This window comes from Puma concolor, chromosome C1, assembly GCF_028749965.1.
Source record: "Puma concolor isolate L17-30 chromosome C1, mPumCon1.1.hap2, whole genome shotgun sequence".
NCBI lineage: Eukaryota > Metazoa > Chordata > Mammalia > Carnivora > Felidae > Puma > Puma concolor.
The window spans coordinates 29,022,323-29,036,324 of NC_141674.1; the positions used below are offsets into that span (position 1 = coordinate 29,022,323).

The 14,002-nt window shown below is 45.8% G+C and overlaps 1 protein-coding gene across 1 annotated transcript; it reads right to left on the minus strand.

Annotated features, from left to right (window-relative positions):
* Positions 1-1,304: 1,304 nt before the first annotated feature.
* SNIP1 (Smad nuclear interacting protein 1) lies at positions 1,305-12,260 on the minus strand. Its single transcript, XM_025912527.2, has 4 exons — positions 11,967-12,260; positions 10,603-10,705; positions 3,727-4,325; positions 1,305-2,791 (listed from the first exon to the last, which is right to left on the minus strand). Exons 1-4 carry the CDS (start codon positions 12,194-12,196, stop codon positions 2,527-2,529), a joined length of 1,197 nt encoding a protein of 398 aa, XP_025768312.2. The 5' UTR covers positions 12,197-12,260; the 3' UTR covers positions 1,305-2,526.
* Positions 12,261-14,002: the final 1,742 nt, after the last annotated feature.

Below are 14,002 nucleotides of genomic sequence, written 5' to 3' on the forward strand. Positions count from 1 at the left end.
CCGCTGGTGATATCTGGTTTTAGAGATGGGCCGGGTCTCTTGAGAGAGACAGAGAGAGAGAGAGGGAGATAAAAAATATACATGTATATTTTTAGAGAGGGAAGAGAGCACGCTGGGGAGAGGGGCAGTGGGAGAGAGAGAGATTGAGAGAGAGAGAAAATCCCAGGCAGGCTCCACACTGAGTGTGGAGCCTGACATGGGGCTCAAGCCCATGACCCTGGGATCATGATCAGAGCCAAAATCAAGAGTCAGACAACCAACTAAGCCACCCAGGCTTAAAGGAATTAAAATTCAAAAGGATGCCCAGATATTTGGCATCAAGAATCTCTGAATGCAGAAAGTTGTTCCTCTGCTAAAGCAAGTTTACTTCACAATTGGGACCCCTTCTTGAAGAACATAGGCAAAGTGGCCATCTATCATGTTGCCCAGAACGATGGTGTTTCCAGCGAAGCCCAAGGCTACCTAGAAGCAGTAGTAGGAGCACAAACTGAACAGGAGGCCCTAGAGGCCAGGTTATTGCCTAATCCCAGCAAGAGAAAGCCATCAGTTTGGATCCATCAAAACAAAACCTACCTTTGAGATGGGCACAGGTGCAATTAGGGGTCTATGGCAGATAGGAAAGTTGGGAAGGTAGCAGTTACCGTGGCCAGGGGCCAGGGTGGAGCACATGGCAGAGGGAATGCTAACTGCTCTTTGGTTGTTAGAGCTTCCCTACATCTAACTGACCTCCTTTCGTATTCACTCTTTAAAGGGAACATCTCCTTTCTTTTGCATAAATGTTAGTCAGCTGTCCCTCCTCCACACTAGTCAGCACTTAGCCCCAAGTCCACATGGGTAGGTGGGACCTCAACGGAAAAACAATGGTGAAGAAGACAATCTAACAACATCATACTTTTCAAAGAGGAAGGCAGACGGCAGCACCAAGTTGCATTGCCGCTCCTTTCTCCCGCCAGGTGACCACCTGAGGGCAACAGAGCAGGGACAGGGGTCAACTGGGGCAAGGCCTGCTATGTATAACCTGCCCCGACGGACTGTTCTGGAAAGGAAAACCCCTTCACTGCCAATTCAGAAAACACTGCTGCTTCAACAGGACTAGCACTCACTCGCTGACATGTGAGGGTCTGGCTTGCAGAGCTGCTGCTGGTCCCAAGTTCACTCTTCCTGGTGTCACCCCTGCCCCTCCCAAGTCAGCCCCTGCAACTAGCTATTTTTACCTCACAAATACTAAGATTCCCGTAGCTGCAAATGGCCCTATAAACACAAGGCCCTCTATGCTAGGAAAGGATAACCTTTTGAAATGGGGCTGTATTTACAAATTTTATTATTATTATTTTTTTTATCCCAAAAATACATATAAATGAAAACCTGCTCTTCAAATGCAGGGAGGCCTTTGCCTATAATGTAGTATTACATTTACGTCACAAAACATTCCCATATGAAAATCAATATGCAGCTCTTTCACACGCAATGTTATATATACACACATACGCACAAACACACGATATATGCAAGTAGTTAGGACTCTGCTACTTACACATATTCCTCTGGTGGAAAATTAGGAAACAGGGCAATTCCCTTGCTTTCTGGCCTTGGGAAGATAAATACAACCTCTCTGAACAGTTTTTGAAAAGATGAAATGTGTAAACTACACAACCTCCTTTAGACATATACATATGTTGTTAGAATAAAGCAAGGACCCTGCTACGAAACTGACACTGTTTTGCAAAGAAGGAAGGAGATAACATTTGAATGAAAATGCAAAGTTGAACAGATGATCAAAATTGTTCTGTACATGCTCTATGGAGAAATCAGAACTCTTCACAAGAAACAGATCTATGCTCCAGTTCAGCTTCTTGTGACATTACATCCGCACCCACTGGCAGAAGCCAGGACCTTCCTATACAGTCCATGCTGAAGCAGGTTCCATAAAGCATCTGTTCAAGTCCAATAATCAATAATGAGGTCATGTGGTACATTCCCACCCCTCCCCCCCCAAATGAAGTGCAAAAATCAACCTCTGTGACTCAAGAGCTCAACCAGGTCAAAGCTTTGGTATATACTGGAGGCTGTTTTGGTGACAACCAAAGCTTAGTAAGATTCTCTGTTCAGGGGGTTGCCCCCAAAACAAAAACAAACCCAGTCCACGAAGCTTAACAGCTATATAAATAAAGTAACTGTACAAAGAGAACAAGCCACAGTTCCCCTTTATCCAAGGGTTTATAGTCTCCCAGGCAGCAGTTCTGGAAGCACCAACTAAAGCCACAATGCTTCTACTGAAACACGATGTGTTGGTGAGACTGTTCTGAAAACAAATGCCCATAGGCGAGTGGCTGATGTGCCACAGGAAAAAGTTCAACCAAACATAGGTCAGTTTTCTTATACTAGAACATACGCTGGTCAGCAACAGAGGAAAGACTTAAGGCAATAAGAGGCATTACAGAGAGCACCCTTGTACTCTCTGAGTCAATCCCAAAACCTTCAAAGAAAGAAGAGGTCTCTCCAGAGTTTGGGTTGGTTCTTAGTTTGCTAGCTGTCAGATACTTCCTCCTCCTCCTCGTCATCCTCATCTTCTTTCCTGTCTACTTCGGAGGTGTCAGAGGACTCGTGAAGCAGGACATACTCTCTGCTGCTGAACCCAAATTTAAGTACGTCCTTTTCCTTTAGTTCATAGTATCTCTGTGGCTCAATGCGCTTGTTATTCAAGAATGTTCCATTGCCTGAGCCAAGGTCAATGATGTAGGGCCTCACCCTTCGGCCAACTGTACCATCAGCACGGGTATATTCCACAAGCCTAGCAGAGATAAAAGAGAGAAACCTGTGAGCAAAATCCCGTCTCGAGGCCCTCCCGTTATTTTCCTAACACAGCCTACACACAGGATGTCAATTACCTGGCTTGAACACAGTTCGAGTCAACTCCAGGAAATCAAGGGGATGCTATGGCCCTGGATTTTGAAATTACGAGCAAGTTAATAAATATACTTAGTAGAAAAGGTGGGAACTGGTTGCTGAGGGAGTAGACCGGGAAATTCATGGCAGATCAAAAGTTTAACATCAGAATCCAAGACCTCTTGTTGTGATTAAGAAAAAACACTTTTAGGGGCGCCTGGGTGGCTCAGTCGGTTGGGCATCCGACTTTGGCTCCGGTCATGATCTCATGGTCCATGGGTTCGAGCCCTGTGTCAGGCTCTGTGCCAATAGCTCAGAGCCTGGAGCCTGCTTCGGTTTCTGTGTCTCCCTCTCTGCCCCTCCCCTGCTCGTTTTCTCTCTCTCTCAAAAATAAATAAATGTTAAAAAATTAAAAAAGAACAAGAAAAAGAAGAAACACTTTTGTGCTGTTTATAATCAACACGATGCTTCTTTCACCCATGTTTCAACCTATCTTATCTCCTGTCCCAACGGGAATAAAGCAGTGCATTTTGACTCCAGCGTCAAGGGCGCTAACTCTGAAGCTGACCTTCAGTCTTCACACCTGTCAAATGGGGATATTGATGTGTGACCTGTCCTCCTCACAGGATTGTCACGAGCACCAAACGGTAACAGACGCACTCCACAAACTGCCAAATACAGACGCGGCTAACACAGATGTCACACGCATTCTCATAATCTAAGACAAAGATTAGATCCGAGGAGTGTGGCATTCTGCCGCAAGCACGTGTACACAAATGTTAGTAATCGTCACACTGTCGGCGTCTACCCACACTCCTGGTTCTTCCTACAAACACTCACCGATACTGAAAGACCGCGTGCTGCTTTGAGCAGGAGGGATGATCGATTGGGATGTCCGCTATGCGGCGGTGCCGGCCCAGGAGGTAGGCGCTCTGCCGATGGATGTACATGACGGGAAGCACCTCATCATTTTTAAAGGGGTAGAGGCGCCACCGTTTTTTGGGGATCCGTGCTTCTGGGGGCTCACTGTATTTAATGACGACACCCCGGAAAGTGTTGGTATCCTCAAGAAGTGCCCCAGAAAGTTCAAAGCTTGGCTTTTCTTTAGCGGGCGCCTCTTTGTCCTTACTGTTGCCACCAGGTCGGGGAGCCAACTCCTGAGGCTCGTTACCGCCGGCACTAACTTCGTTCTTCTGGCGATTCTCCCGTCGTCGGGCATTGTAAAACTCCCGCTCCGCGTCCTGAGCCTGGAGGTTCTGAATGTCTCGGTCCCGTCCCTGAGCCTGCCCACTCCCAGGCCTCTCATTAGAGCTTCTCCTCTGGTGGGAATGGCCCCTGTGTCTGTCACGGTCGCTATTCCTAGCTCGCCTGTGTTCCTGGCCTGATGGTTCCCTGTGCTGCCGATCTTCCCGTCCTCTCCGGGGATGATCCTCGCGTTCCTGAAATTCAAAGAGATCCAGTAAATTAAAGGCAGCCCACAACCTGTGAACAAGCTGCATTCAAAAAGCCATTTGTGATTTGGACTTTGGCACTCAGAGCAAAATGTCCCACAGAAATAAGGTGGGCAGCGGTGGTTATGTTCCCTTGCAAGGCTACACGGACTATTTCCATGCTGTCACCAACTACAGCTCTAACACTGCAAGCCCAAGTTCAGAGCCCTAGAAATAAATGGAGCTATTGGCAAACTTGTAAGGAAGCACATACAGAAAATACAACTAACAGAGACAGTTAAGTAGTCACGTACAAGATAAACATGTGAAGAAAGAAAGCCAGTTTCCTCTTATGTCAAAAATGAGAAAAAATTATAATTTTAAAAGATCTCATTTCAACAATAATAAAAAATATTCAATACTCAGGAATACATTTAAGAAATATGCAAGGCATGTAAAAAGAAACCTATAAAAATTTACTGATAGATGGTTTTTAAAAACCTGAAAAAATGAAGAAACATACCACGGTTTCTTGAAAAAGACTCAGTATTGGAAATCAGCCTGATATAAACTGTTTGAAACATATAACATCTATTAATATATCATTAAAAAAATAAATCAGTAACACAAATAATTCGACAGAAAAAAATAGGCAAAAGATATTAACACGTAATTTTCATAACAAATAAGTATCTAATAAACACGTGAATATAACAAGCTTATCCTTACTAATAACCAAAGCATCAGAGTTCAAGACAGAGCCCCGCACACTATAAGCAAGGCTACCCCACCCGGAAAGGGTCAAAAGGTACACCTGAGCACTGAGTTCTCACTGCCTCCCGGGCTCCCAAGGCCTTCTCCTGGCCGCCCACTCTCAAGAGTGGGCCTGCTTACTCCGAGCAGGACTCTGGTTTTTGAGACTTTTTAGCCTCCAAGACAAGCATCAAGAGGGGGTTTCCAATGCCTATCCCTCCTACCTTAAGATATTCACAAGCTTGCCACCACCACTTACCTTGAGTACATTTGCCAGGACTAATCTCATTATGTCCTTTATCCCTGATTAAATGAGTCACAACAAGCCACAGACTCTGGGTCATCACCCCCACCTCCTGTGAATTCTAATTCCCATAAGGCTGTATACATGCACTATTCCAATGACTAATTCTCAGTCTTCATTTCAAATACGTGTGGACCAAGCAAAATTAGCAAAAACTAAAGAAAAAAATATGACAAATTACATAACCAGGTAATACAAAATAACTAAAATTTCAATTATTGATAAGCAGTATAGTATATATAATATGGTTCCATTTTTTAATTAAAAATTCTGCAGGGTGCCTGGATGGCTCAGTCAGTTCATGATCCAACTTCATCCCACTTGGGGTCAGGTCATGAACTTGCAGTCCATGGGTTTGAGCCCCAAACTGGGCTCTACGCTGAGAGCTCAGAGCTTGGAGCCTGCTTCGGGTTCTGTGTCTCCCTCTTTCTCTGCCCCTCTCTCGCTCAAACAAACACACACACACACACTCTCTCTCTCTCTCTCTCTCTCTCTCTCTCAAAAATAAACATTAAAACAAGAACCAAAAAAACTCTATGGGAGCACCTGGGTGGCTCAGTCAGCTGAGTGTCTGACTTCAGCTTAAGTCATGATCTCGTGGTTCATGAGTTCAAGCCCCCATGTCGGGTTCTCTGCTGTCTGTACAGAACCCACTTCGGATCCTCTATGCCCCTCCCCCAAACAACTGCATGTTAAGACACATACTAAAACATAAAAGAAAAAAGTAATGGAGTCTTGAAGACTAAATATCAAACTATTAAAACGGTTGCCTCTGGGGCACCTGGGTAGCTCAGTCAGTTAAGCATCCAACTTTGGCTCAGGTCATGATCTCACAGTTCGGGAGTTTGAGCCCCATGTCGGGCTCTGTGCTAACAGCTTACAGCTTTGAATCTGCTTCCAATTCTGTGTCTCCCCCCCACCCCCCTGCCCCTCCCCAGCTCACGCTCTGTCTCTCTCTCTCTCTCTCTCTGTCTCAAAACTAAATAAACATTTAAAAAGTTAAAAAATGAAAATAAAATAAGTAAGAAATAAAATGGTTGCCTCTGGGGACTCAGGTGATTTTTCTGTTGGGGGCTGCAATTGGGGATAACAGGAGAAGTAACCACACATTACATATGCCATACTCTCACCTTTCATTTTACATACTTGGGTGTTCTTACAATGAGCATGCAATCGATAAATTTATTTATTAAATGGTCGTTCAGTGGTGGAGAAAAGAATACCTGCAAGCACAAGTCATGCCTAAGTCACAGGCCGTGTGCGTTCCTCCTTAGGATTAACCCATGTGAAAGTCACTTAGTTTCAACTGTCAAGCCCTTTTGCTTGAAAGTCACTTCCAAGTTTCCAGCTGATTAATACACAGAAATTAGCTCTTAAAGAGATAATTTAAGGTCAGGAGGGAAATTAGCACAGATAAGCAAATAAAGATACTTCAAAAACAATAAGCACAGAAAAGTTCCATTCTAAATGTTTTTATGTATTTTTGAGAGGGAGAGAGAGAGAGAATGAGCAGGGGAGGGGCAGAGAGAGATGGAGACACAGAATCAGAAGCAGGCTCCAGCTCTGAGCTGTCAGCACAGAGCCCTACACGGGCCCAAACTCATGAGCTGTGAGATCGGGACAGGAGCCAAAGTCGGACGCTTAACTGGCTGAGCCACCCAGGTGCCCCAGCAAAGTTCCATTCTAAAAGTCTCAGGATTTGGGGAACCTGGGTGGCTCAGTCGGTTGAGTGTCCTACTTCAGCTCAGGTCATGATCTCATGGTTCATGGGTTCAAGCCCCACGTCAGGATCTGTGCTGACAGCTCAGAGCCTGGAGCCTGCTTTGGATTCTGTCTCCCTCTCTCTCTCCACCCCTTCCCCCCTCATGTTCTTTCTCTCAAAAATAAATAAAAAACATTAAAACAATAAAAAATAAATAAAAGTCTCAGGATTTATTGTAAAATGTTCATTTAGAAACCACAGGTAAAGGGCTGCCAGTTGTGCACTGAAAAAAACAAAAACCTGAAAAAGTACAAGCGGTTTGACAGGCCTAGTATGGGTGGTGTGGTTCTCGTGGCTGTATCCTGAGACAGCTAGGGCAGGGCCTGATCAATTTATATGCAGACCATCAAGGCTGCCTGGCTTTATATCTTTAAGGTAGCAGAAAGTTGACCCATAGCCTGTCAAATTAACACGAAAATACATTTTCTTAATGCCTATTTGCATGCTGTTAACAGAATTTCTTTAAAAAGACTGAATGCTTGTCTCTCAAGATTGAGGGCAAAGCAAGGGTGTCTGCTCTCACTACTCTCATTCGACATAGTGCTGGAAGTCCTAGCTAATGCAATAAGGCAAGACAAGGAAATAAAACACATACAGATTGTAAAGGAACAAATAAAAAAAGTCCTCCTGGAATAAAGAAGTTGAGTTCAATGAGGTCACAGGATATAACAAAAACACAAAAATCAATTATACATACATGTTTTTCAAGTTTATTTATTTTGAGAAAGAGAGAGAACACTAGAGCACAACATGAGCAGGGGGCGGGGCAGAGAGAGAGAATCCCAAACAGGCACCCCAAAAACTCATTATATTTCTATATATTAGCAACGAACAGAACATGTGGACTGCAGTTTAAAGTATCACTCACCATCACTCCACCAAAGAAAAAGCTTTGTGTAATCTAACAAAATTTACGCAGAACTTGAATGCTGAAAATTATAAATGTGGAAGAAATAAATCAAAGATCTAAATAGGGGCACCCGGGTGGCTCAGTCCATTGAGCACATGACTCTTGGTTTCGGCCCAGGTCACGATCTCACAGTTTGTGAGATTGAGCCCTGAGTCGGGCTCCGTGCTGAGCGTGGGGCCTGCTTGGGATTCTCTCCTCTACCCTCTCTCCCCTACCCCCACTCGTGCATGTGCACGTGCATGCATGCGCTCTCTCTCAAAATAAATACATACATACATACTTTAAAAGAATTAAAAAAAAAATCCAAACAAATGACACGTACAGTGTTCATGGATTGGAAGAGTCAATCTAGTAAAAAGCCAATTCTTCCCAAAATACAGCTTCATGTGATTTCTATCCAAATCCTAGCAAGATTTTTTTTTTAGACACAGACAAGATTGTTCTAAAATTTATACGGAAAGACAAAGGAACTAGTAAAGCTAAGCCATTTTTAAGACTTACTATTTCAAAACTTACTATATAGTGACAATAATCAAGACTGTGTGGTATTGGCAGAATGAGAGAGATCAGTGGAACAGAACACAGAATCAGAAATAAACCGATGCACATAGCCCCAACTGATTAAGGAACAAAAGCAATTCAAGGAAGGCAAGACAAAAAATGAACCTCAACCCAGGCCTTGCACCTTATATCAAACCAAACTCAAATCATGAACTTAAATGTAAAACTTGTAGGGAAAAAAACATGTCTTCGGGATCCAGAGCGAGGCATAAAGTTCTTAGACATGACGCCAAAAGCACGATCCATAAAACATAAAAAGTAAAAGCTGACAAGCTGAACTTCATGACAATTTAACATTTTTGCTGAGAAAAACCCTGCTGTGTGAAGAAAAAGACAAGATACAAGACTGAAGGGAAGTATTTGCCAATCACATACCCAAAAAGGCCTAGTATCTAGAATATACAAAGAAGTCTACAAACTCACCAGTAAGGAAGCAAATATACCAACTAGAAAACAGGCAAAAGCCACGAAGGGACATTTCACCAGACAGGATATACAGATGACAAATGAACACATGAAACGGTGTTCAGCATCGTTAGCCATCAAGGAAATGCAAATTAAAATCGCAATGAGATATCGTTATACGGCTGCTGGAATGGCTGAAACAAAAACACCGTCAACACCACGTGCTGAGAATGCAGCAGGGAGGATGCAGAGAAAGTGGGTCACGCACAGTACCAGTGGGACGTGAAGCAGCACGGCCACGGTCATGGACTGAATCGTGTACCCCCAAGATGCATCATGTCGAGTCCCAACCCCATCCTCTGAATGTAACCATTTTTGTGGAATTTCTTGTTTTCTTTCTCTTTCTTTCTTTCTTTCTTTCTTTCTTTCTTTCTTTCTTTCTCTCTCTCTCTCTCTCTCTCTCTCTTTCTTTCTCTCTCTCTTTCTTTCTCTCTCTCTCTTTCTTTTTTTGAGATAAGGTTTTTAAAGACATGGTTAAGTTAAATGCCAGCAAAGCCCTAATCCAATATGACTGCTATGCTTACACGAAGAGAGACACCAGGGATGAGCCCACGGCGGAAAGCCCATGTGAGGACACAGCCAAGAAGGCAGCCATTTGCAAGCCAAGGAAAGAGGCCTCGGGAGAAAGCAAACCTGCTGACACCTTGAACTTGGACTTTTAGCCTCCAGAGCTATGAGAAAATTCACTTCTGTTGCTTCAAGCATCCAGTCTGCGGTGTTTTGTTATGGGAGCCCCAGCAAACTAATGCAGCCAGACACTCCGGAACACGGTCTGGCAACGACCTTACAATCTAACGACTGCACTCGTGGGCATTGATCCCAGAGAAATGAAGACATGTCCACACAAAAACCCGTACACAAACGTGCCATCACAACCTTCTATGTAATAGCCCCAAACTGCAAACAACCCCGATGTTCTTTAGTGGGCAAATGGTTAAACCCACACCACTGGGAGTCACTCAGCAATAAAGAGGAACGAACTACCGACAGATACAACAACCTGAACGGATCTCCGAAGAAGAACCGTGCTGAGTGAGAAGAGCCAATCCCTAAAGGTGATGCGTATGACTCCATTTACATAACGCTCTTGAGGTGACAACACTATAGAACTGGGGAACAGATGAGAAGTTGCCAGGACTTGAGGGCTAAGGGTGGGAGGGATGTGGGCGGGACTATAAAAGGACAAGAGGATGGGTCGTTGTGGTGACGGAAATGTTTCGCGTCTGGACCACAGCGACGTCAACATTCTCCTTGTGATACTGTACCAGAATTCCGTTAAGACGGTGCCAGCGGGAGTAACAAGGTAAAGAGAGCACCTCTGCGTTTCCTTTTTTACAACTGAATGTGAATCAACAAGGATCTTAAAACAAAAAAGTTTAGCTTAATAAACCAGCAGAAAACAAGCACAAAAACCCAGTTTCTAGAAAAGCCCATCACAGGTACAGGTAAAACACATACAAAGCACTCTGTAGTTATGATGGGAAGAGGCTCTAGATTTGCACCTAGTAGCAAAACATCTCAGCGCACTTACCTGCTTCACTTTGACTGTCGAGTGGTGAGGGCTTCGGCTTCTCTTACTTCGTGGAGACTTGCTTCTTCTCCCTGAGGACTTGTTTTTCTTTTTGGCTGGGGACCTTTTCAGAGCATGGCACACACAGGGTTTTATCTCAATTTCCCTTCCCCCATACAAATTCACTTCAAGTTATCAAGCTTACCTACTAACACAAACAGCACATTTGTGAACGCCTCTGCTTTTCACACTAAAGGAGGCAGGGGCTCCACTCTCCAAACCTTGACGTCTTCCTGGCGTTCCAGACCCACATACACAGCTGCCTGCTGAACGTCCTCACAGAGCATAATCCTTGCGTCCCAACCCCTCGACACCCTTTCCTCCCTCGGTCTCTGCCATCTCAGTAACTGGCACCACCATGCACCCTGCTCCTCAAGCCAAACACCCAGAAGACACCCTTGACTCTCTTTACTGTCACCACCAGCGGCTCCCTACCCCCCCCCCACCTCCAACAATCACCTCCACCCGTCAGCAAGTCCCTGGCTCTATCTCCTCCCTCTCCCACCTCACTCCTACCACACTCTCCTTGATCACTAGGCGGTTTGTGCTCTTTTTTTCTATTTCTAGAACAATCACGTTCATTCTGCTTCAGGTTCTTGGCACGTAGGGTCTCCTCAGCCTGGATCTTTACAAGGCTAGATTATTCTTATTTGGGTCTCAACTCAAATGGCACCTTTTCAGAGAGGCCTTCTCTCACTCGCCTTCAAGCTCTATCCCATTCCTGTTTTAACCTCTTCCTAACACTGGTTACTAACTGACACTATTTTCTGTTACTTTGTCTCAAGGCGAGAGCACATCAATTTTGCGAGGGCAGACACGGCCCATCTCCTTCACCTTTGAGGCCCCAGTACCCAGGGCAGTCTTTAACAGGCAGTAAAAATTATGTTGAAGGAATAAATCAACGGGTCTATCAAGAGACCATTTTTCTTCTAAACCTCTACCAGGTAGGTCGCTTAGGCTCTCGACGGGAAACATCTGGAGGCAGATCAGTGGAAAGCCAACGACAGCACTCCATTTGTAGACAGATGGGGCACATCTTTTATTTCAACTTGATTAATGCTATCTGCTGGGCCGTACTCGGACACGTGCTGGGCACAGGGATGAAGGACGGGGCGGGGATCCTGCCCATTAGGCATCAGGCGCTTAACGCAAGAGACACGTACCGGAGTAAACATTCTTTAGCACAAGCACGACCGGGTCACTTCCACCACCTTAGGATTAAATCCAAGCTGCTGCCCTCAGCATTCAAGGTGTGTTTCTCACGCTAGCCCTGTCCTTTCTCAATGAGCCCGACCCAAGTCCGTCCCGGGCGCTTTCCCACTTACCGGCTACCTCCTCGGGCTCGGTTCCCTCGGTGACCAGGGCGGCCCGGCTCGCCGGCCGGCGGGGACGCGCTACCGCCAGAGGAATCTGGGCGGCGGTGGGCGGGAGGCGCGGCTTCCGGGCTGAGGCGCTCCTGCTTCACCTTCACCACCACCGCCGCCGCCGCCACCATGTCCCCGTCGCGGTGCCTCCGTCGGCTCCCTCGCTCCCGCTCGCTCTTTACCTCCTTCATGCTGAGATATCAGCCGAGCGAAGGAAAAAGAGAGCCGTTGCGCTCCTCTCACTAAAGGAAATGACGGGTGACCCCTGGACTTCCGCTTCCGGGTCCGTGTTCTCCCAGAAACCCTCGCGGCGGAGAGCTAAGCACGTGATCGCGACTCTTCGGCGCAGGGCGGGGCTGTACAGGCCCGGTCCCGTTGGCGGGAGTTTTAAGGTGTCAAAAGCAAACTTCTGGAGAAAAACTACTCTCGAAGCTGTTTGTGGCGGCATTATTAGTAATTACTAAACACGGAGGCAATCTGAATGCCCACCAGGAGGAAACTGTTTAGCCAGCCGATCGGTGGTCTGTCGCCATTCGCAATGCTATTTACACACTGTGACAGAGGAATCCCTGACTTGTTCAACGAATGAAGCGGGATAAAAAATTGTGCGCAAACTGTGATTACGTTTATCTTTGGAAACACGAACTTAAAAAGAGACGGAAATACAGTTGCAGCTGGCAGCCAGTGGGCAAATCATTAGTATTTACCCCTCTGTTCTTGAACTTTCTGTTATGTTGTCATTTCTCCATTTAGTTAAAAACAAATACTTAAAAATTTTTTTCAAGTAATCTCTACACCCAATGGTGGGGCTCGAACTCAACCCCGCGATCAAAAGTCACACGCTCCACCCCACTCACTGAGCCATCCAGGGGTCCCCGCAAAACAAATACTTTTTTATTTATTTTTTTATTATATTTTTTTAGTTTTTTTAATATGAAATTTATTGTCAAATTGGTTTCCATACAACACCCAGAGCTCATCCCAAAAGATGCCCTCCTCAATACCCATCACCCACCCCCCATCAATCCTCTGTTCTGTTTTTCAACGTTTATTTATTTTTGGGACAGAGAGAGACAGAGCATGAACGGGGGAGGGGCAGAGAGAGAGGGAGACACAGAATCGGAAACAGGCTCCAGGCTCTGAGCCATCAGCCCAGAGCCTGACGCGGGGCTCGAACTCACGGACCGCGAGATCGTGACCTGGCTGAAGTCGGACGCTTAACCGACTGGCCACCCAGGCGCCCCTCTGTTCTGTTTTTAAGAGTCTCTTAAACTTGGCCCCACTAGGGGCGCCTGGGTGGCTCAGGTCATGATCTCACGGTTTGTGAGTTCGAGCCCTGCGTGGGGCTCTGTGCTGACAGCTCAGAGCCTGGAGCCTGCTTCTGATTCTGTGTCTCCCTCTCTCTCTGCCCCTTCCCCACTCATGCTCTCTGTCTCAGAAATAAATAAACATTAAAAAAAATAAACTAGGGGCGCCTGGGTGGCGCAGTCGGTTAAGCGTCCGACTTCAGCCAGGTCACGATCTCGCGGTCCGTGAGTTCGAGCCCCGCGTCAGGCTCTGGGCTAATGGCTCAGAGCCTGGAGCCTGTTTCTGATTCTGTGTCTCCCTCTCTCTCTGCCCCTCGCCCGTTCATGCTCTGTCTCTCTCTGTCCCAGAAATAAATAAACGTTGAAAAAAAAAAATTAAAAAAAAAAAAAAATAAATAAAATAAATAAATAAAACTTGGGCCCACTAGATGGCTTCCTCTGGAAATCTCCTGAACCCTTCACTCAGTAGTCACATGACTCCCATTTTGCAGGTGACAAAATTGGGGGGCTGAGAGGGTGACCTGCCACCTCATTCAACTTGCGAGCAAGATGAAGCACAGGAACTTGAACTCCTGTTTTGCCTGCTTCCAAGAGTATCAAGGCGACTCGCTGAACAGGAGGCCTGACAAACTAAGCGCAAGAATTCTTCCTTAAGGCTGCTCGGAAACTCGCGCGCTGCTGGCCCCGCCC

Bases quoted from the DNA above. Each gene is read 5' to 3' on its own strand.
- SNIP1 (XM_025912527.2), bottom strand. From the start codon at position 12,196: ATGAAGGAGGTAAAGAGCGAGCGGGAGCGAGGGAGCCGACGGAGGCAC. The intron at 10,706-11,966 runs GTAAGTGGGAAA...TGCTCTGAAAAG, and splicing joins CGAGCCCGAGGAGGTAGCCG to GTCCCCAGCCAAAAAGAAAA. The intron at 4,326-10,602 runs GTAAGTGCGCTG...TTTGAATTTCAG, and splicing joins CGACAGTCAAAGTGAAGCAG to GAACGCGAGGATCATCCCCG.